Source organism: Sciurus vulgaris (assembly GCF_902686455.1).
Source record: "Sciurus vulgaris genome assembly, chromosome: 2".
NCBI classification, from domain to species: Eukaryota; Metazoa; Chordata; class Mammalia; order Rodentia; family Sciuridae; genus Sciurus; species Sciurus vulgaris.
Genome location: NC_136462.1, coordinates 70,139,585 through 70,161,458, shown reverse-complemented (window position 1 = coordinate 70,161,458; position 21,874 = coordinate 70,139,585). Strand labels below are relative to the sequence as shown.

Below are 21,874 nucleotides of genomic sequence, written 5' to 3'. Positions count from 1 at the left end.
GTGGTGCAATCATTCAAAGCCTGCAGTTGCTTTTTCATCTCATTGTTTGCTTCCCTGATCATTTTAATTATGTACTCATCTGAACTCCCTTTCTGACATTTCTTCTGCCATGCTGTCATTGGATATTATTGATGTAGCATCTAGGTTTGTTTGGAACATTTTCTTCCCTTGTTTTCTCATATTGGTCAGGTATCAGTGGAACTCTGAGATATTGCAGATTTCCTCTATTGACTTATAGTGTCCCTGTACATTTCCAATATATCACCTCCTAGCCTTCAGTAGCCTGAAATCTTGGAGGAACTTGATAATGCAGTGCTCCACAAGAAAGCTGCCCCTCTAAGGGTGTTGGCCTTCAGGTGTGGTATATTCCCTGCTAGTGGGCAGAGGTGTCTCCACTTGTTGACAGATGGTCAGCCAAAGCGGTACTCAACTGTGGGCTGGGGCATGGCTGTTCTGGGCCTGTGTCCCTCATCTACCGCCCTGGTGGGAAAGCCTCGCCTGGCGGGGAAGACTCACCTGGTGGGGAAGTCTCACTGGTCAGCTCCCCTCCTAGAAGTTCCCTTCAATCCAGAAATACCATCTGGGCTGGGCAGCCCTCCTCTGTGATGTTCCCAGGGGTCCGGACCTACCACCTGGGCCTGGGACCCTCACTCTGCACTGAAGCCTCTCGCTGGGCAGTTCTCCTCTACAATGCTCCCGCTTGTCCAGGTTCATGCCTCCAGCTGGGGAGTCTCATTGGGCAACTCTACTCCATGAAGTTCCCTGTGTTCCGGGACTACTGTCCCATCTGGGGAGCCTTGCCCAGTGAGTGAGACTCATCTGGCAGCTTTGAGTTGGTCCTGAGTATCTCAATACCTCCTCTTCTTGAATCCTGAGTCCTGTCAAAGGACCTCTAGTCTCCTGTAGATGCAGTGTCCCTCAGCAGGAGTGGGGCAGGCAGGTAGGCTCAGCGATGGCGTCCTACCTTGGTGTGGGGGTTGGGTGGGCTGTTTCGCTCAGTCATGGTGTCTGACATTTTAGGTCCATACTGTCCAATAGAATTCTCTGCACTGTCTGATATGGTGAAAGTTAGAAACTGAATTTTCAAAAAATATTTTATTTAGTTGTCAATGGACCTTTAATTCAATTAATTTATTTATATGTGGTGATGAGGATCAAACCAGGACCTCACACATGCCAGGTGAGTGGTCTACCACTGAGCCACAACTCCAGTCCAGAAACTGAATTTTTAATTGTATTTAATTTTGATTAATTTACATTGAAATAGCTACATTGGCCAATGACTCCCATATTGAATAGTGCAGCTCTAGATACTAGTCCTTATTAGATATATGTTCTGTGAATATTTTTTCCTAATATGTGACTTGCCTATTTATTTTCTTAATGGAATCTTCTATTGAGCAGACATTTTAAATTTTGATCAAGTCTATGTCTTCAGTTTTTTCCTAGGTAGTTATGTGTTCTGTGTCTCATTTAAATTTTTTTTTTTAACTGGGTATTGAACTCTGGAGCACTGAACCATTGAGTCACATTCCCAGCCCTTTTAACTTTTTATTTTGAAGCAGGGTCTCACCAAGTTGCTTAGGGTCTTGCTAAATTGCTGAGACTGGCTTTGAATGAGCAATCCTCCTGCCTCAGCTTCCCAAGTTGCTGGGATTACAGGTGTGTGCTACCTTTCCTAACTAAAGAAACTTGATTACTCTAAAGTCAGGAATGAGTTTTGCTCATTTTGAAGATTTTTAAAAATATTCTAGGTCCTTTAGATTTTCATATGAATTTTACGATTAGCTTATTAATGGCTGAAATTATGATTGGGGTTTTGTTGAATGTATAGATATGGTAAAGAAAATATTTTGACATTTTTAATTTTGTTTTTTTTTTTTAAAGGAATGGATGTCTATGTAGGTTGATATATTTGAATACTTTGTCAAAAAGAAAAACAGAGTTTGATCAGTATTTTGTATTTTAGGCTGCAAGAGAACCTATTCCATTTTGCATTGCTTACTCAGAAGGGATTTTGGATAGCAATCTCTTTTTATTTTTTAGTAATTAAATTTATTTTAAATGGGTACACCCAGACCTAAAATAGTACATACTAATGGAATAGTGTGATAGTTCTGTACATGTATACATTGTGCAATGTTTAAATCAAATTGAACATATCTATCTCCTTGGATACTTATCATTTCTTTATAGTGAACACATTGAAAATCTTTTCTTCTAGCTTTTTAAGATATTCAGTACTTAATTGTAATTTCTGGCTCTGATCTAATTGCAACTTATCCTTTTCCCATCTCTCCCTCTCCCCTATTCTCCCCAGCTTCTGGTAACCATCATTCTACTCTTAGCTTCTATGATATCACTTTTTTTAGATTCCACATGAATGAGATAATGAGATACTTCTTGTTCTGTGCCTGGCTTAGCTCATTTAACATAATGATCTGGATCCCATTCATGCAGTTGTAAATGACAGAATTTTCTTCTTTTTTTGTGTGTGTATATACTACTATTCCATTGTGTATATATATCACATATTCTTTATCCATTCATCTGTTGGTTTATACTTAGGTTATTTCTACTTCTTGACTATTGTGACTAGTACAGCAATTAACATGGGAGTGTGGATTTTTTTTTGACACATTAATTTCATTTCCTTTGGATACATACTCAGGAGTGAGATTGCTAAATCATATTATAATTCTATTTTAATTTAGGGGAGGTACTGGGAATTGAACCTGGGGGTGTTTTACCATTGAGCTATATCCCCAACCTTTTTTTCAAAGTTCATTTTTATTGAGACAGGTTCTCGCTACGTTGCTGAGGGTTTTGCTGTGTTGCTGAGGTTAGCCTTGATCTTGTGGTCCTCCTGCCTCGTCTTCCCAAGTTGCTGGGATTAGAGGCATAGACCATTGTGCCCAGCTTTATTTTAATTTTTTGAGGAACCTCTGTACCATTTTCCACAATGGCTGTATAATTTACGGTCCAACCAAAAGTGTGCAAGGATTTCCTTTTTCTCTACATCCTCGTCAGCACTTTTGTCTTTTGGATAATAGCAAATTTTACTAGAGCGAGATTTTATCTCATTGTGGTTTTAATTTGCATTTACCTGATGATTAGTAACATTGAACATTTTTTCATATTCCTGTTGATCAGTTGTATGTCTTCTTTTGAAAAATGTCTGTTTAAGTCTATCACTCAGTTTTAATGAGTTTATTTGTTTTTGCTATTGAGTCTTGGAGTTCCTTATGTACTCTGGATATCATATTGACACTTGTATAGTTTGCAGACATTTTCTCCTACTTTGTGAGTTTTCTCTTTGCTTTAATGATTGTTTTCTTTTTCTGTGCAAAAGCTTTTTAGTTTGATGTGGTCTCATTTATGTTTTTGCTTTTTTTTCCTATGCTTTTGGAGTCTTGTCCAAAAAAATCCTTGCCCATTCCAATGTCCCAAAGTGAAAATTTCCCATCTTTCCATGTAGTAGTTTAATAGTTTCAGATCTTGCATTTAAATTTTTAATCCATTTGAGTCTGCTTTTGTAACTGGTGAGAGGTAAGAGTCTAGTTTCATTATTCTGCGTATAGAGACCTAATTTCCCTAGTACCATTTACTGAAAAGATTATCCTTTCTCCAGTGTGTTCTTAGCACCTTTGTCAAAAATCATTTGGACCACAATTTCTTTTGCAGAACTTGGGGTTAGAGTTGCAGACTCTTTGGATTTTGAAAAGTCAGGAATTTAAGATCCAAAAGACAGAATAGAAACCATTTCCAAGACGAATTCATGATGATAAATTTGGGAGATCCATACATAAATCTTTTGTGTTCTATTTAAGGCAGGCAATTTGAGCACTCCCCACATCTGAACCATCTCTGAAGTATTTCTGATATTTGAGAATATCTCTGATTTTCTCAAAACTATTTTGGGAAAAAGTCAAGTTATACAACTTTGTTCCCTTCAGTTCTTATTTAATGCAATATGAGTCTGAAAGATAAATCTATAGATTATTTAGTTTAATCCCTTCGTGTTGTATTGAAGAAGTAAATTTAGGGAGCTATATGATTTATGCAAGATAATACAGCTAGTTGGTAGAAGAGTTGTGACAGTATCTGAAACTTTCTAAACTTTCTACTTCACTTCCATTATCAGTGTTGTCATAATAACTGGTCAGTAACTCTTGAGACCTTACAATGTGCCTGGCACTGTGCTGTCAAAAGATGACACAAATTATTACTATGATATAATTCTAGTCCTCAGATAGAAAACACAATTAGAAAATAATAAAAGGCAATATTTAATAAAGTTCAAAATTGGATAGAATTAAGGATAAAGTGGTATGGATGAATAAAAAAAATTCATGCCTCATTTTAAATAAACCTGAATACATATAGTAAGATTGAGTTGATATTGAAAACAGGTTGTATAAAAGAGACTTGATATAGGCTAACTTTGCTAACCTAAATGTATAAAACAAAAGTGATCAAATGGCACCTTAAATTCATGCTTTCTTAAAAAATGTTAAAGGCTGTTGAGGAAGGTAAAGATGAATAATTGATGAAATTGTCAAAGAAGTCTTCATGGGAAGAGAGGCATTGATATAGTATTTCAAGGAATGATGGAATTAGGAAGGGCAGAAAGATTTTAAACTTATAATAGGCAGGACATGAACAATATTTTAATGAACATTTGAATGGCTTGTAAGTTAAAATTTGATTTCAATGCTGCTCAAAAGAAGGCCATCAAATATATTTGATGGTTCTTTGAAATAAATTGCTTTTAACTAAAGCTAATAAAACCTAAGTTTACATGAGAAGCTTAGATGTGAAAATGCCTGCTAAATTAAGCAGTGCAGTAGGAGCCCAGATTTCTTTATCTGTAGAGGTGGTGCTATTTCCTCACGTACTTCTGTGGTAGCTAGTCCTAAGGGAACATTGTTTTTCAGCAGCACGTATTCATCCTGTATAGGTAAGAATATCTGTTTGCTTTTAACAGTCTGCCTTAAAGGAAATCATCTAACCTCGTTGATTCTTCATTTTCTTATCCAGAAAAGGGACTAACAAGAACTGCGCTGCTAACCTTATGGCAACTGTGAACTTGAATATATACAACTTTTATTTGTCAATTATACTTCAACAAAGCTGGAGGAAAAAAGAATTGCAAAGATTATGGTTCAATGGAGATTCTTTTTTCATATTTTTTAATTTGCTCTTTTTAGATATACATGAGAGTAGTCAATGGAGATTCTATGCAGATAATTTTAGGAATAACTTTGGCAGAGTTCTCTGCAACATTGATTTGAGTAATGTGTACTCTGCCTAGAGAAGTCGCTGGCTGAGGAGTGAGCCAGGCTAAAAGAGAGGCCATATGGGCTGCAACCAGCAAGGCCAAAGAGGCAGGATTTCCCAAGACCTTTGGAGAGCACGTCTCACTGCCTAGTGCCCCAGATGCTAGATGTGGAGCTATAGGACTTGTTTACTCAGCTAGGTTTTGGTCTTATTTTGGCCCCATCACTTCTTTCTATGCTCCTCTTTCTCCCTTTGGGAATGGGAATGGTTGCTCTGTGCCATTGCATATTGGATGTGTGTAACTTGCTTTTACTTTGACAGGTGCTCACTACCAAGAGTTTGTCTTGAGCCTACAATGAAACTTTGAACTTGAACTTTTGGGTAATGCTGAAACTGTTAAGAATATGGGGACTCTTTGAAATAGACTAAATTCATTTTGCACTGTGAGATGGACATGAGCCTTTGAGATCAGGGACAAAATGTTATGTTTTGGATGTGAGGTGACCCTCAAAATCTCCTGTGTTAATGCAGGAGGTGAATGATTAAATTATGGGAACTGTATGTTCAGTCCATCCTACTCTGAATATACTAACTGGGTGGAAACCATAGGCAAGGGGGTGTAAGCCAAAATAAACTTTTCCTCCTCTATGTTGGTCTTGTTGGGTATTGTGGTTGTAGTGATGCAAAGCTTACACACTATGAAAAAAACTTGATTTGGGAGGCAAAGAGATTCTTCAATTCATTACCTCCATGTCCCTATTCTGTAGTGATTGATATTAAAATATTATTTTATGGGGTTTGATAATATTATAAAATGAATGAATTATTATCAAAAGAACTTTACAAGATGAAATCAAAAGATTGTTAGGAAGCAGGGCTTATGTACTATCTACTTACTGCCTAGAGTGTGAACTTTGATCACTGTCACTGTCACCTCTGATATCTGGGATGATTGGATGAATAGACACTTATATTTATCCAGAGGCTCATGATGCATATTAAGAGGTCATAGGACTCTTGTTTTATGGACACTTCTTCATATTCTTTATTGTTTTCATTCTCATGGCCCCTGTTCCTTCCCAACTAACCCCTTTTCTACCTTAACCTTCAATAGCCCATCTAAGTTCCCACTTTTCCTATCTTCCTTGGAACACTGATTTAGAACTATCTGAATCCATGTTTCCCAAGTTGCAATTCCTAAGATCCCAAATACAATCATTTTTACTTTTGTTGCTTCTGAGTTTGGATTGATCAATAGTGAAATTTCCAGTAAGTCATATAGTTCCACAAATTAATAAGCACAAACTACTGGTTATGTTATTTTTTCTACTATTGTGCTCTTCAGTGTTATCAGCAATGAAATGAGAAAGTCCTAGATCATACTTTGGAAAAGTGATAAAGAGTTGTACTTCAGAAAAGCATTAGAGAAAAATACAATCCTTAAAAAACTTATTTAAATGTACATTTCATCAGCAAATGCTGATGAATGCTATGCTGGTAAATGAAATCTATTACAAATGGCATTTTCAATGGTGTATTGCCACAATGTTCTCCTAAATAAAATAGGAATTTTTGCACATGATTAGAAATTTGCAAGATATTAAATGTGGCATTGATATAATAAATTCTTTGATTACTTGACAAAACTTCATCAGGTACCTGAAAAGGCTGTTTGTATTTCTAATCAGGTCAAAATATCAGCTATTAAACTGCTTAGAATAATATAGGACCCCCCAAAATATATTCTTTAAAATACCATTTTTATCTATTTTGAAGGTTAGCAAAAATTGGAAAAGCATAAAATGGGAGAGATTAGTAGTGAATTCAATAGTGTTTGGATTGTTGAGTTATGGTTTGTGATGTACTTTAATAGGATTGAGAGTAAGTTCATTACTTTGTATCATGGGTGGTCAGGAAAATCCTATTTTCAAAATGTAATTGAGTTAAGCTACAGAAGATACTATGGGAAATGCACCCAAATATTGCCTGTATAGGTGGCTCATATGAACTGGAACACTTCAAGCAAGATGGAGCTGTTTGGAGGGCAGAAGGTAAAGATTAACTTCATGCTTTTTTTTTTTTTTCTTTCAGTGCTGGGTATCTAACTCGATACTGCATGCATGCTAGGCAAGTGCTCCACCGCTGAGCTACATCCCCAGCTCTGGACCCTAAACATTTAAACTTTGCATTCTATCCCAGAATATTTATATTGTAACCCTTAAAATTGTTATTTTTGCTCCATTTTCTAAATCGAAATAAAGAATGCAATTTAAGATATTATAGTGATTTGTAGGAATTTCTCACATAAGTGGGTTAGAAAAATTTTGGATCTCCTATATTTATATATATATAATGTATATCTTTACATATGGTTAATATATCCTATATAGAGAAGGCTAATAAATGAATCAATAAGATTTTGTACCAGAACACCAAGTATACTAATATGTCCTCCAAGTCACATGATTATAGAGGACATCCTTGTAGTCTGGCAGCAGTGTAAAACACAAGAACTGCATTATCTTTCTCCCTGCAGAAAATAGAACTTCACATCAGCTGAAGTGAAGATTTGGTATCTTGATGGAGTTCTGCTTTGTCATCGTCCTTGGTATGTCCTCTAAAGTACAAACAGGAAAATTCTCTTCTGAATACACAATGAAGACATGTTTAGCAAACTCTTACAGAAACTTATGTCCTTTAATGTCTAAGAAGATTTGAAGAGTAGGAAGGGCTTGATTGAAAAAAAAAATACACATGCTCACTACCAGAGAAAATGAAATAAAAAAGCAAAAACATGGGAATATGAGGCCCTGTGTGTAGCAGATATTTGCCCTGGATGACAAATGCTTCTTCCAAATTCTGATTGTGTGACTTCTATTTCAGGATAAGATCTTCTCTGAAGTTTTCAATAAGCTACATTTGATGCTATTCATCTACAAACCAAGGTTGTGACCTTTGTCTAGGGGTTCAGCTCAAGCTTATCAATTCAAATGTCAAATCATCTATAATTTGTCCAGTCATGGATACTGGCATTTAGAAACCCATCTGTTACATTCTAGAAGTGAATTTTTTAGTCATTTGAAGACATACTCTCAGAAGTCTATCCAGTCTGATATATACATTTTTAATTTTAAGAATGATGCTGGGCACCATAGTGTACACCTATATAATGCCAGTGGCTTGGGAGAATAAGAAAGGAAGATTGTGAGTTCAAAGCCAACCTCGGCAACTTAGGAAATACGCAACTCAGTGAGACCCTGAGAGTAAAATATTTCAAAAAAAATGGGCTGGGGAGGCAGAGCAAATACTGTTTCTCTGCCCGTCAGTCCTCACTGCCCACTGGTCCCATGCCGTTTACCCCCATTCATCCACTACAATTGCCTGCTGTCTGTCAGCACATCGCCTGCCTTTTGAGTGCAGATCGCTCACTGATTGATGCCTGCCCATCACCCATCTTTCACCTACCCGTCACCCACTGCGTGATGTCCACCCACTGATCATCCAGCGTTAGACTACAGACTGCCCACACTCTGCCACTGAATTGCCTGCCACTCTCTGTTGCCTGCAAGTCTATTGTCACAGTGTACCCACAGGTTTGGTTACATGTGGCCACTGCAATCTTGGGATCCAGCCAGGGCCTGCAGGTTTGCCACTGCCACCAATGCCACCTTGCAGCAGCCATTATGGTCTGGAGACACAGGATATATTGGGGTACCTGCACGTCTGATTGCACCTGAGGTTTTTGTGCTCAGTGTGGTAGTGGCTGCCATTGGCTGCCTCTTTGTGGGGTCACTCCTTTATGTGAATGCATCCCTGGTGGTCTCTCTGCAAGTTGAAAGGGCATTGAGATTTTGGGATTGCAGTCAGACAGGGTCTGGGGAAGCTGAAGCCCAGGTCTGTCAGATTGCAGCTGGGTTTGCGTGGGCCAGTCTGTCTGGCAAGCCTGTGGAAAGTCAGAGACTGGGAGCAGCTCCTTGTGGGGAGCTCAGGTTGAAGAAACTGGAGGAAACTGGGCTCTCTCCAAGTCAGGGAGTCCTGAAGTGTAAGGGGATGGAAGGGACCAGCTACAATGGATGGGAAGACTGTAAGAGGATGTGAGGGCATCTTGCTATCGGCTTGACCACCCAACTGGTCCAGCACCCTCTGGACTGGAGCTAACATCAAACTTCAGATAACCCCAACTATCAGTGGAAAAGGGAAGCTGAGAAAAATTTTGAAAGCCAATGGAAGCAATCATTCAATTTTCTACTGAGACTTATTTTTTTCTTCTTTTTTGCCCTTTCACTCATACCTCTAACATCTTTGAATCCAAATATTTTTCATGCATCAATTATTCATGCATCAATTATTGAAAAATGGGATGTCTGTTGTGTGCTGTTATATTTTTACTTTTTTAAAAAATCTGTACATATTTTTTCTCTCACCTGTCTCCCTAGATTCTTTTTCTCATTTCTCTCATACTAATAACCAACCTCTATTAATTCCTCCACCACTCTTACTATAAATTTTTATGTCTATCTTTGCTTCCTCTCCCTCACAAACATCACATCTTACACTACTTCTGTTCCCTCATTGTCCATCATTTGAAATGATAAACCCTTTTATCAAACTTACTGTTTATATTGTGGACAATAATTGAACACTTCATTTCTGTTCATTGCAACAAAACTGTAAACGCCTAAATAGGAACCATTTGGTTTCAGGTGGTATATTGTTTGCACTGGGTGCTGTTAATATAGGTCTCCCCCTTAAAGGTGAGGTATAGGAAACCTTCAGTGACACTATAAGACTACAGGGTAGAATGTGTACTGCCCCAACTTCATAGTGCTAGATGAGACGACACACAAACAACACAAAAAAAAGGGAACAAAGTGCCTCAAACAAACCAAAATGTTCCAACAATAGAATCAATCTAACAAAGAGGAGAAAGACCTCTACAATGAAAACTACAGAACACTAAAGAAAGAAATTGAAGAAAACTTTAGAAGATGGAAAGATCTCCCATGCTCTTGAATAGGCAGAATTAATATTGTCAAATGGCCATTCTGCCAAAAATGTTATGCAGATTCAATGCAATTTCTATTAAAATCCCAATAACACTCTTCATGGAACTAGAAAAAAAATCATGAAATTAATCTGGAAAAATAAGAGACCCAGAATAACCAAGATATTCCTTTGTAAGAAGAGTGAAGCAGGAGGCATCGCACTACCAGACCTTAAACTATACTACAGAGCAATAGTAACAAAAATGGCATTGTATTGGCACCAAAATAGACATGTAGACCAACAGTACAAAATAGAAGACACAGAGAAAAAAACCACATAAATATGGTTATCTCATACTAGACAAGGCACCAAAAATATTCATTGGAGAAAAGATAACCTCTTCAACAAATGGTGCTGGGAAAACTGGAAACCCATATGCAGCACAATGAAATTAAACCTCTATCTCTCACCCTGCACAAAAATCAGCTCAAAGTGGATCGAAGACTTAGGCACTAGAACAGAGACCCTGTGCCTAATGGAAGAAAAAGTAGGCCCAAATCTACATCATGTCAGCTTAGGATCTGACTTCCTTAACAAGACTTCTAAAGCACAAGAAGTAAAATTAAGAATCAATAAATGGGATGGACTCAAACTAAAAAGCTTCTTCTCAGCAAAGGAAACAATCAATAACATGAAGACAGAGCTACAGAATGGGAAAGAATCTTTACTACATGCACCTCAGATAGAGCACTAATCTCCAGGATAGATAAAGAACTCAAAAAATTTAACACCAAAAAAACCCAAATAACCCAATCAATAAATGGGCTAAGAAACAGAACAGACACTTCACACAAGAATAAATACAATCAATCAACAACCATATGAAAAAATGTTCATCATCTCTAGCAATTAGAGAAATGCAAATCAAAACTCCTCTAAGATTTCATCTCCCTCTAATCAGAATGGCAATTATCAAGAATACAAGCAATAAGTGTTGGCGAGGATATGGGGAAAAAGGTACACTCATACATTGTTTGTGGGACTGCAGATTGGTGCAACCACTCTGGAAAGCATTATGGAGATTCCTCAGAAAACTTGTAATGGAACCACCATTTGACCCAGCTGTCCAACTCCTTGGTTTTTACCCAAAGCACTTAAAATAAGTATACTACAGCGATGTAGCCACATCAATGTTTATAGCAGCTTAATTCACAATAGCTGAACAATGGAACCAACCTAAATGTCCTTCAACAGATGAATGGATAAAGAAAATGTGGTACTGTTATGATTTGGATATGAGTTGTTCCCAAAAACTCACATATGAGACAAGATAGGAGGTTCAGAAGAGAAATAATTGGATTGAAAATTCTTAACCCAATCACTGAATTAATCCCTGATGGGATTAATTGAAGAGGTAGGGTGTGGTTGGAGGAGGTGGGAATTGGGGCATGGCCATGGGGTTTATATTTTGTGTCTGAGAGTGGAATTTTTTTTCTCTCTCTGTTTCCTGATCACCATGATGTAAGCTGCTTTCCTTCATCAACCTCTCTCACCATGATGTTCAGTATCACTTTGAGCCCTGAGGAATGCAGCAGGCCTTCTATGGACTAAGAGCTCTGAAACTGTGAGTCCTCAAATAAACCTTTCCTCCTTTACAGTTGTGCTGGTTTGATCTTTTAGTCACGGTAGCTAAATAGCTGACTTAAACAGGTACATAGACATAATGGAAGATTACTTACCGTTAAAGAATAATAAAATTTTTGCATTTGCAGGTAAATGGAGGAGCTGGAGAACATCATGGTAAGTGAATAATCCAATCCCCAAAACCAAAGGCTGAATGTTTTGTCTCATAAGTGGATGCTGATCCATAGTGGGCTGGGGGTAGGGAAGAATGAAGGAACTTTAGATTGTGCAGAGGGGAATGAGGGGGTGGGGTGGTGGGGATGGGAAGAATGGTAGAATGAGACAGACATTATTACCCTAAAGACATGTATGAGAAAAATAAAAAAATTAAAAAAGAGGAGGTGAAGGAGAACAGCAATTCAGATACTGAGCAAGAGAGAAAAGAAAAAGTTTTGTGTATAGTATTGGGAACGTGAGAGGAGTGCAAACAAATTTGATAATGAAGAAGATGATGTATGAGGTTTTGAACATGCTAATTAGCTTGATTTAGTCATTCCATAATGTGTGTATGTATACGTATCAGAACATCATCTTGTACATCATAAATACACATAATTTTATTTGTCAATTTAAATAAATAAGAACCTGGGAAAATAAATATACAAAACAAATGGGCTAGGGATGTGGTTTAGTGATTGAGTGCCCCTGGCCTCAATCTACCCCTCACCCCCCAAAAAAGGAAAGACAAATGTGGAAGTTTTTTGACAAGGCTAGTTTAAGTGAGATAATATAAGAAAAGGCCAGCAAAGGCTCTGATATGGGAAAGTCCACAAATTTCCTAGGCTAGGTTTTTTACAGAAGTACTGGCTGATTGGAAGATATTCACTTAATCAGAGTTATTCTTTATTTTAGTCTGAAAATTTGTATTAGATAAAAGACAGTTTCATATTTGGAGTCATGAGCAGAGAGATTTGCAAATAAATCAAACTTTCAGGCAAAATAGGGTAAATTAATAGTATTGTCATTTAGACAAGTCCTAGAGATTGGATGAGGTTTTGTTTTGCTAAGTACTTGGACAGGATAGAGGTTTAGTTGTGGACAGTAACCCTAAAGTGAAGGAACTAGCACTATTTTCTGAGCTTTATTTAGTACATTCAGAAGAGATTGTCTGATAACTCTATTTGTCCCTGGTGAGTTGGGCAAGGGAGTTGGGCAAGAGCATGTTCCCAGCTGACGCTGAGGGCATATGGGTCTACAAGGAATGCAGTAAGCTCCTCCTCTGTCTGGGAATTTGAATTTTCTGTGAGTCCTCAGTCACTTAAGAAGGATTTTTTGGGAGGAAGAAGGGAAGGCCAAACTAGCAGGTACAAATAAGGAAAACAATACATGATTTTCCCTAGACATAGTTGGGAGACTTTCAAAAGCATCCTCTTTGTTTGATGTATATTTACTTCTTTATAAATTTCTTCTGAGTTGGTGCAAGACTTATCTTGTTCAACATAGATTCCGCTAGGATTGTAGCTAAATTACAAGAAGCTTGTGTAGTATCCAGGTGTCCACAGGGTGCGGTGAATTTAATCCTCAAAGTCTTCTATTCATACTGGCATCCATGGAGATGCCACCTACCTAACCATGCAGATTGTTGCCAAGTGTTCCCTCATTCTTGACTGTGAGGTCTCTTGAGGATCAGAATTTTCTCAACCATTCCTTGGCTCACTCAGTTCAGTCTGCTTAAACATAACAGAGCTTTCTTCTTAGGAGCTGTAACAGGCACGGATTATTTTAACTCAAGTGACAGAAAGGCTAACCAACAGAGGTTTAAGTAATTAGTTATTTCACATAATAAGAAGAGCTCTGGAGGTGTAATAATAAGAGGACTAGAATAGCAGCTTAGCGATACCACCAAGAATTCCTTTCTACCACACTTCCACTTTGTTATCTTTAACTATTGAGTTTTGTCATTGTGTTTATCACGACTGAGCTTTTCATGTTCACAAAATGATTACCACATATCCAGGTGTCACCAACTAGGGTCTACTCTACCAGAAAAGCATAAGCTTTCTCAGGAGCCCCTTATCCCCAGGACATTTCTCTCACATCACATTGTCTATAACTATGTCATACAAGTTTAGAATATGTTCAGAGTTAGCATGTGAACCTGGGGAAGTGAGTATATGGATTTCTAGCCTCTATAGTTGAGGAACCAGGGCAGATTTTTCCCCTCCCTCTATGTGCACATGACCTCTTATCATCTGCTTTCTTCTTCTTATTAGTAGTGGCCTTCTTTCCTTGTCTGTACAAATAGCAGAAAATAGTCATTTTGACCTTATCAGGTCAAATGCAAATTAAATTGAGCAACATTTCTTATTTTTATTGTTTAAATTCTCTGCGGAAAGAATCTGATTGGTTCAGTTTTTCTTTGTGCATCAATCTTTAATCAAATTTCGTGATCATGGGGTTGGGGTCAAATGAGTAATTAGGAGCTACGGGAGAGTATCCTTTTGAGAGGGGCCTTGGGTAAGTGTGTGAGAGACAGTGACTGTTGGAGAAGAAACAATGGTGTCATCAGCAGGAGGATCATCCTCATCAATACCTAGACCAAGTTTGAGCATCCTGTAGATCCTGTTAGCATAGTTTTGGGGATTTTCCAAACTGAAGCCAGAAGACAAAGAGTGCAGTTTCATACAGCAAGATGACCAGATCTTTAACAGACTTATCATTCTTGTCAGCCTCTGCGTTTTACCTTAAGGTCTTAGTAATGGAGTGGTCAGGATTTATCTCCAGGTGTTTCTTGGATGCCATGGAGCTCATTGTTGTCTCTCAGAGCTTGAGCTTTCATGACTCGATGTTTGTTGTCTGGCTGTACATGCCTGTGACCATACAGAATGGGAAGGTCACCACCTTTTCAACTTTTTTCTCCATGATGTCCTTTACGATCTTGCAGAGGTTTTCAAACTTTGTCTTTTTCTCTTCCTATTTCTTCTTCTCCTCTTCATCCTCTGGAAGCTCCAAGTCCTTTTTGGTGACAGACACTAATGTCTTCCCCTCAAATTCCTTCAGTTTTTGAATACAGTACTCATCGATGGGCTCAATCAGGTAGATCACTTCCAAACCACAAAGGCAGAGTTACCTGGTCCTTAGTCTCATCTGTGATATAGTAGATGTGTTTCTGATTTTCCTTCATTCTGGTACAATAGTCCTTGAGAGAAACAATCTTATCCCCAGAAGCAGTTGTGTAGTATTGTAACAGCTCTGAAAGCTTCTTTCAATTCTGTGAATCTTCATGTATTCCAAACTTTATAGTTTTAGAAAACTGCTCATAGAAATTTCTGTAGTTCTCTTTATCTTCTGCTAGTTCAGTGAACAGTTGTAAGCATTTTTGGACCAAATTCTTTCTAATGACTTTCAAATTTTGCTCTGTTGCAACATTTCACGGGAAATATTTAGAGGAAGATCCTCGGAGTCTACCACTTCTCTAAAGAAGTTCAGGTATTCGGCGTTAGCTCCTCACAGTTATCCATGATGAAAACTGAGCACATACAACTTAATATTATTTTTCTTTCTGTTTTCAAAGGGGTCAAAAGCAGCACATCTTGGGACAAAAAGAAAAGCTCTGAATTCCAACTGTCCTTCAACAGAGAAATACTTCATTGCCAAGTGATCCTCCCAATCTTTGGTAAAACTCTTATAGAATTCTCTGTATTCTGTTAGTGATATCATCAGGATTTCTGGTCCAAATGGGCTTTGTTTTGTTGAGTTCCTCATGATCTATGTACCTCTTAATCTTTTTCTCGTCACCATGCTTATTTTCATCTTCTTCATCAGGACCAACACCTTCAGTTTCAGATTTGTCATTAGGCTCCTTTCCTTCTTTTTCCTTTTCCTCTTCTTTGCCTTCTTTTTCTTCAGTCTTGTCATCACTGACTTCTTTATCTCGTTCCTTCTCCACAAAGAGTAATGGGATAGCTGATAAACTGGGAATGTTTCTTCACAATCTCTTTTATTTTTCTTTCCTCTAAGTACTCAATTTGGTCTCCTTTCAGATGCAGGATAACCTTTGTCCCATGACCCATTTGTTCTCCTGTGTTAGTCCTCATGGTGAAGGAGCCCCCTCAGAGGACTCCCAGGCATATTGCTCATCGTGGTTGTGTTTGGTGATCATAGTCAATTTCTTGGTATCCAAATACGCAATAAAATAAAAACCAACACCAAACTGACCAATCATGGAGATGTCTGCATCAGCATTCGAGGCCTACATGAACACTTTGGTCCCAGATTTGGTGCTAATACCAAGGTTATTGATCAAGTTGGCTTTGGTCATTCTAATTCCAGTATCCACGATTGTGAGGGTTTGGTCTTGTTTGTGTGGAATAAGATTAATGTGCAGCTCCTTCCCAGAGTCTAGCTAACTGGGATCCGTCACGCTTTCAAATCTGATTTTGTCCAGGGTGTTGGATGAGTTGGAAATCAGCTCCTGCAGGAAGATCTCTTTGAGTAGAAAGTGTTGATGATCAACTACATCAACTGGGCAATCTCCACCTGGAAGGTGAAGGTCTCTACCTCCTCCTCCTCCAAGGGCTGGTCCTGGGTCTGGTTCTCTTCCACATCTTGTCTGGGTGACCACATGTGCTCCGTGGTGTAGCAGCATCAGGATGCTAAAGCAACTCAGAATTATTCTCTTAACCTCATGTTCCCACCATCCTCATCTATTGTCCCCTTACAATATCTCTCACTGAATCCTTATAATAATTCATTGAGGTTGTTATGCCTGTATTAAAGAAAATTAAAAATCAGATTAGAATGAAATAAGATGATCTTGTGTCTTTGACCTACAAATTAGAAGCATATGAATGAAATGAATATCTATCCTAGAAAATATTATATAGGGTAAACTGTACAACACCCTAACCATCCACTTATTGGGCCTGGTTTCCTGGTTCAGTCCTAAAGCTTTCTATCCTAAAGTGATTTCTCTCACTTTCTTATCTACTTTGGGCATAGGGATGCTTCCTTTCTTCTTTCAGGATAAATTCCACCTCTTCTCTCAAGCTCTGTCTTATTTAAGCTCTCCCCACAACCCAGGGTACTGAGGGTTGAGTCCAGGGCCCCCACACGCTAGGAAAGCGCCTTACCGCCAAGCTACCCCCTCAGTCCTTACGTTGCTTTTGAGCTCATTGGACCCGTTTTCCGATTAGCTAAACTTTTAGGATCAGGTGAAGCACGGGACCTCTCTTTGGGGAAACTGTCAGCAAAACAAGCAATGAACAGCACAAAGTAGACTGTTATAGGTCGGGCAGAAAAAAATTTTTAAAATGTTAAGATCTTTAACCGTGGCTGGGTTTAAGTGACCACAGGCAGTACTATGCAGTAAAAAAACCTGAAGTAATTTTCAATTTCTGTCATTTCGAATTTGTGTTAAGTCGGGTCCGATCTTCTTGAACGAAGTCTCGGTTTCGTAACTAATAAAAACAGCATCCGAGTAAGAGTCTTCTGCTTTCTCTGGGACTCCTGTAAGGGTAAAAGGAGATGTCATGTGAAAACGCTTCACAGACATTTGATAAAATGCTGCAAAATGCTGTAGCGGGCCACAAACCCGACCAGGACAAATAGGTTTCCCTGGCTGAAGAAACCTGAAGACTGGTCGCTAGGGAGAGGAAGCCGCGGTTGTCATGTGACGTCATTGCTCCGCGCCCGCTGCGACCGTTTCCCAGCCGGGCTCAGGGCCGCGTTTCGCGCCATGGGGACATGGCAGCGTCTGTTGCTCTGTGGTGGGGTGTCGTTCCGAGGTGGTGGCGGGATTCCTGTCCCGCTTGGGGGAAGCCGATCATTGGTGTGTCGGCGCCAGGTCCGTGGAGCTGCAGAGCTGGGGGAGGCGGGTGGAACGACTATGCCAGGCTCCCGGGCTGCAGGTCCCTGGCATTGCCTCTTGCCAGGGACTCCAACTCCGTCTCTCTTGGGCTCCTTCCAGTTGCAGCTCAGAGAGACTTCAGTTGTCTGGGCTTGCCCACTTATCAAGCAGGTCCTCAGTAGGACCAGGCTGAGACCTGGCGGGCATGAAACAGATGGTTAGAACAAGGATGTGTGTGGCATACTGCTTTCTTGGTTTTGGGTTATTTAGTAAATAGGTTAAAGAGAAGGAAAACATGAGGAGGATTTAACTCCGTGAATAGGCAACTTATTTCCATTTTAAAAAAACATATCCTAGCAGAAACATTTAAGTTTATACAATGCATCTTTACAATTGTGATCTGTAACAAAAGGTAAATACCACTAAATGCAAAAGCAGTGGAGAGAAGCAGTATTAGAAAAAAAAGCCCTCTTCATTGCAAAACCCGCGTTTTTTTTGCTTTTACAGTGTGATAGTGGCGATGGCTTATTTTAAAACGCTGTTTTCTTTTCTTTTTTTTTTTCTTGAAGTTATCTGGCGCTGACAGTGAGATCCTAAAACAAAGAAGAACACAAATCATGTCGCGAGGACTTCCAAAACAGAAACCGATAGAAGGTGTTAAACAAGTTATAGTTGTGGCTTCTGGGAAGGGTGGAGTTGGAAAATCTACTACAGCAGGTATCACAGAATATTTATTCTGATCCTGATTAAGAATTCACTCTAGCTGGCAAATGCACATTATTAAAATCATTGTTTAATTTAATATTTGTGAAGTTTCCAATATCATCTGGAGGTGATATTGGGTGGAGCTTAGATTTGGAGTTAGACAGAACTAAATATAGAACCAGGTTGTCTATTCCATAACTGAGGAAAAGGAGACTAGGTTACCTAACAGATCTTCACTTTACTTAACTATGAAAAGGGGACAAAATCCTCTTTCATAGGATGGTTATGCATTTAAACAAGTTAACCAATTAGACCAGTGACTCCATCACAGTAAGTGCTCAGTAGTTGGTTACTGTTTCCTTAAAACACCTAGTAACTTTAATACTAAAATATGTGTATGCTCTTTTCCTGTCTTTATCAATGAACATATAGCTACATATTTGCAATGAATTTTTTGTGACCTTTTTCATGTAACCATAATATAATTTTCACTATATATAAAGTCAACATTGACCTAATATTTGAAAATGCTTGAAAAGATTTAACATTGTTTTAATTATTTAAAGTGTTACCTATCCTTTATATCTTTTATATTAATATGCTATGAACAAAGATATTTTGGTAATCTTTTTATTGATTGTAGATTTGTCACTAAAATCCTACTTTCAGAACCCCTAAAAGAAGTGACACCAAAACCAGATTTTGACTGTGGTTGTAGCTTGCTCAGCATGTGTGTGGTCCTAGGCTTGATCCCCAGCACTGCCAAGAAAAAAAGAAAGAAAAAGAGTTAATTCCAAAAAATTTCAAAATAAACCTTTTAATTATTTAAAAGTAGTTATTTTAGTGTAATATAAAAGGGAAGCTTTTCCCAATTCTTATTAGAGGTAATTTGAATTTTTTTCAGCTTTATTGAGGTATATTGACAAATTTTGTGTATATTCAATGTATAGAATTTGATGTTTTGATATGTGTATATATTGTGAAATGATATCCACAATCAAGCTAATTAACACATCCATTACCCCACCTAGTTAATCTTTGTGTATATGTATGTGTTACGTTATTATTAACTATAATCACCTGTTGTACATTAGGTCTGCAGAACTTATGGCTGGAAGTTTGTACTTTGACTTGTATTAGACCCTTGTAGTTTATTAATTTGGAGTCATAAAATATTCATGTCTTATAATTACCTAATATTGAATTTTTAGTGAGTTCAGTTGGAATGGCTGCTAATTCAGGCCTTGCCCAAACAATCTTTTCTTGCAGTTGATTTTTAAAAAATGATTTTCTTCATTATATTTCATTTTGTTAATTTTGGACCTAGTTCTAGACTAGATATTTTAAAAAATTAGTGCTCTCTTCAGACTATTAACCTAAAGTTATATTTACATTAAAATTCTTTAGTTCTCTTGAAGCCCTTTTGAAATAAGAAAGACTGGGTACAAAATTCTGTGAATTTCATTAGAGGTCTTCTGTGATGACTGGAATCCATATATTGTACCTTCTTGGTATAACAGTTTTATAGTTGTCCAACCAGCAACAGATCCAGCTATAGAGTGTTATTAGCTTTGTTTTTCCATTTTGACCTGAAGGGAATTGTGGAAGAGATTGTCAAGTGATTTAAAGAAATAAGGTTTATAAAGTGTTGTGGGATTATTATCCATTACTGTTTGTTAGATACTGAACTATTATGAAAAATGATTAGTGATTTGTTCTTAATGAATTCATGCTATACCTACACATTTTTGCTTTTTTCCCTAAAGACGTATAATCCATTTGATGATTTGTTTTAAAATTTAGAAGCTCTTAATCTTTTTAAAAGTTTTTTAAAAAATATATATTTTAGATGTTGATAGATCTTTATTTTATTCATTTATTTATATGTGATGCTGAGAATTGAACAGTGCTTCACCCATGCTAGGCAAGCACTCTACCAGTGAGCCATAACTCCAGCCCCCTTTTAATCTTTGGTTCTAGAATCTGTCTGTTGCTTTGGAAAATTTGGAGTACGTTAACCTGTTTTCAGCAGTGTGAATTATTTTGCATACTGTGATTGCAAAGACTGGATAAAGTGTTTTTATGATGATACTTGTAAATGCTTTGTATGCAGTGTCATTGTTTTGGATCTGTAGGCTAGCACTTGTTTAAAACAGATTGTTTATTGTTTTTAATTGGAAGATGATCTGTTGAGATGGAATGTGACAGCTTTTAAATAGGAAAATATATGAGAAAGTGAATAGCGTGTGCCACATAGTAGGTGCTTCAGCAAATGTCCCTTACTTACTTTTCCCCTTTAACATTATACCATATGTTCCAAACAGCTTGTCTGTACTTTTTCATGACAGTTCTGTCAGCATACCTAAGTCTTAGAAATAGATTATTTCTATGTAACTGTTGATATTATATTTCTTTCCCTTGATGTATTTGTTCCTTCTCCAAACTATTTTAAAATACTTTACCATTTGAATATGTACACTAGAGATATTTTCAAGATATGCTAGAGATATTTATCAAGTTCTATACCCTATGTACTTTATTTATTTATTTATTTATGGTACTGACGATTGAACCCGGGGCACTTAACCACTGAGCCACATCTCCTGTCCTTTTTATTTTTTACTTTGAAACAGGGTCTCTCTAAGTTGCTGAGGGCCTCACTAAGTTGCTGAGACTAGCTTTTACCTCCCCAGCCTTTTTAATTTTTTATTTTGAGATAGGGTCTTGCCAGGTTGCTTAGGGCCTTGCTAAGTTGCTGAGATTGGCCTCAAATTTGCCATCCTCCTGCCTCAACCTCCTGTGCCACTGGGATTATAGCATGTACCACTTTGCCCAGTGTAGCTACTTTAAGGGCAACACCCTGATACAATTTATAGTATTGTTCTGTAAGAAAATATTTATTTTGAATAACATTCAATTGAGGCTTTATTTATTTATCAGTCTTGGAACTGTGTTACTGATGACTTCTCTTCTTAGATGTAGTATGCTTCCATTGCCGGACTAAAGATGACTTTGGGATCACTACTTTCCTCCTTTATGTCTCTTGGATTCACTGACATAAGCAGTTTGGGAAATACATTTTATTCTCTCACCTTTTACCTTCTTCCCTTCCATCTATGCACAGTCACCGAGCCTTTTGTATACATGTATTTTTATGAGTTTAGATACTTAGGACTCCTTTTCTACAGAATATGCTATGAAAATAATTCAATTATGTTTTAAAATTAAAAAAAGCCAAGTGCATTATTTGGAAAAAATTGGAACAGCTTACAAATAAACTATTTAAAATGTTAATTTTGGGACAGGTATCTGTTGCTAAATTATGTTGTTACTAAATTGCTTTCTTTTTTTTGTCTTTTTACTTTCTACATTCTCTCCATGTCATTTTTTTTCGTTGCAAATAAGGGAGATATATTAAACATTTCTATACTT

The 21,874-nt window shown here is 37.7% G+C and overlaps 1 protein-coding gene and 1 pseudogene across 3 annotated transcripts in view; one reads left to right on the top strand and one right to left on the bottom strand.

Moving 5' to 3' along the window:
- Positions 1–14,372: 14,372 nt before the first annotated feature.
- LOC306655286 (heat shock protein HSP 90-alpha-like) lies at positions 14,373–16,515 on the bottom strand (annotated as a pseudogene). Its single transcript has one exon. The product of its transcript is annotated as a heat shock protein HSP 90-alpha-like (transcript).
- Positions 16,516–17,588: 1,073 nt separating this feature from the next.
- NUBPL (NUBP iron-sulfur cluster assembly factor, mitochondrial) overlaps positions 17,589–21,874 on the top strand; it is a 278,977-nt gene continuing 274,691 nt past the window's right edge. For both annotated transcript variants that reach the window (XR_013761865.1, XM_079127236.1), the window contains exons 1-2: positions 17,589–17,734; positions 18,307–18,454. Coding sequence is in view for 1 of the 2 variants with exons in the window: in XM_079127236.1 (XP_078983362.1) it covers positions 17,627–17,734; positions 18,307–18,454 (256 nt within the window). In the remaining variant the exon portion in view is untranslated. The remainder of the gene's footprint in view (positions 17,735–18,306; positions 18,455–21,874) is intronic.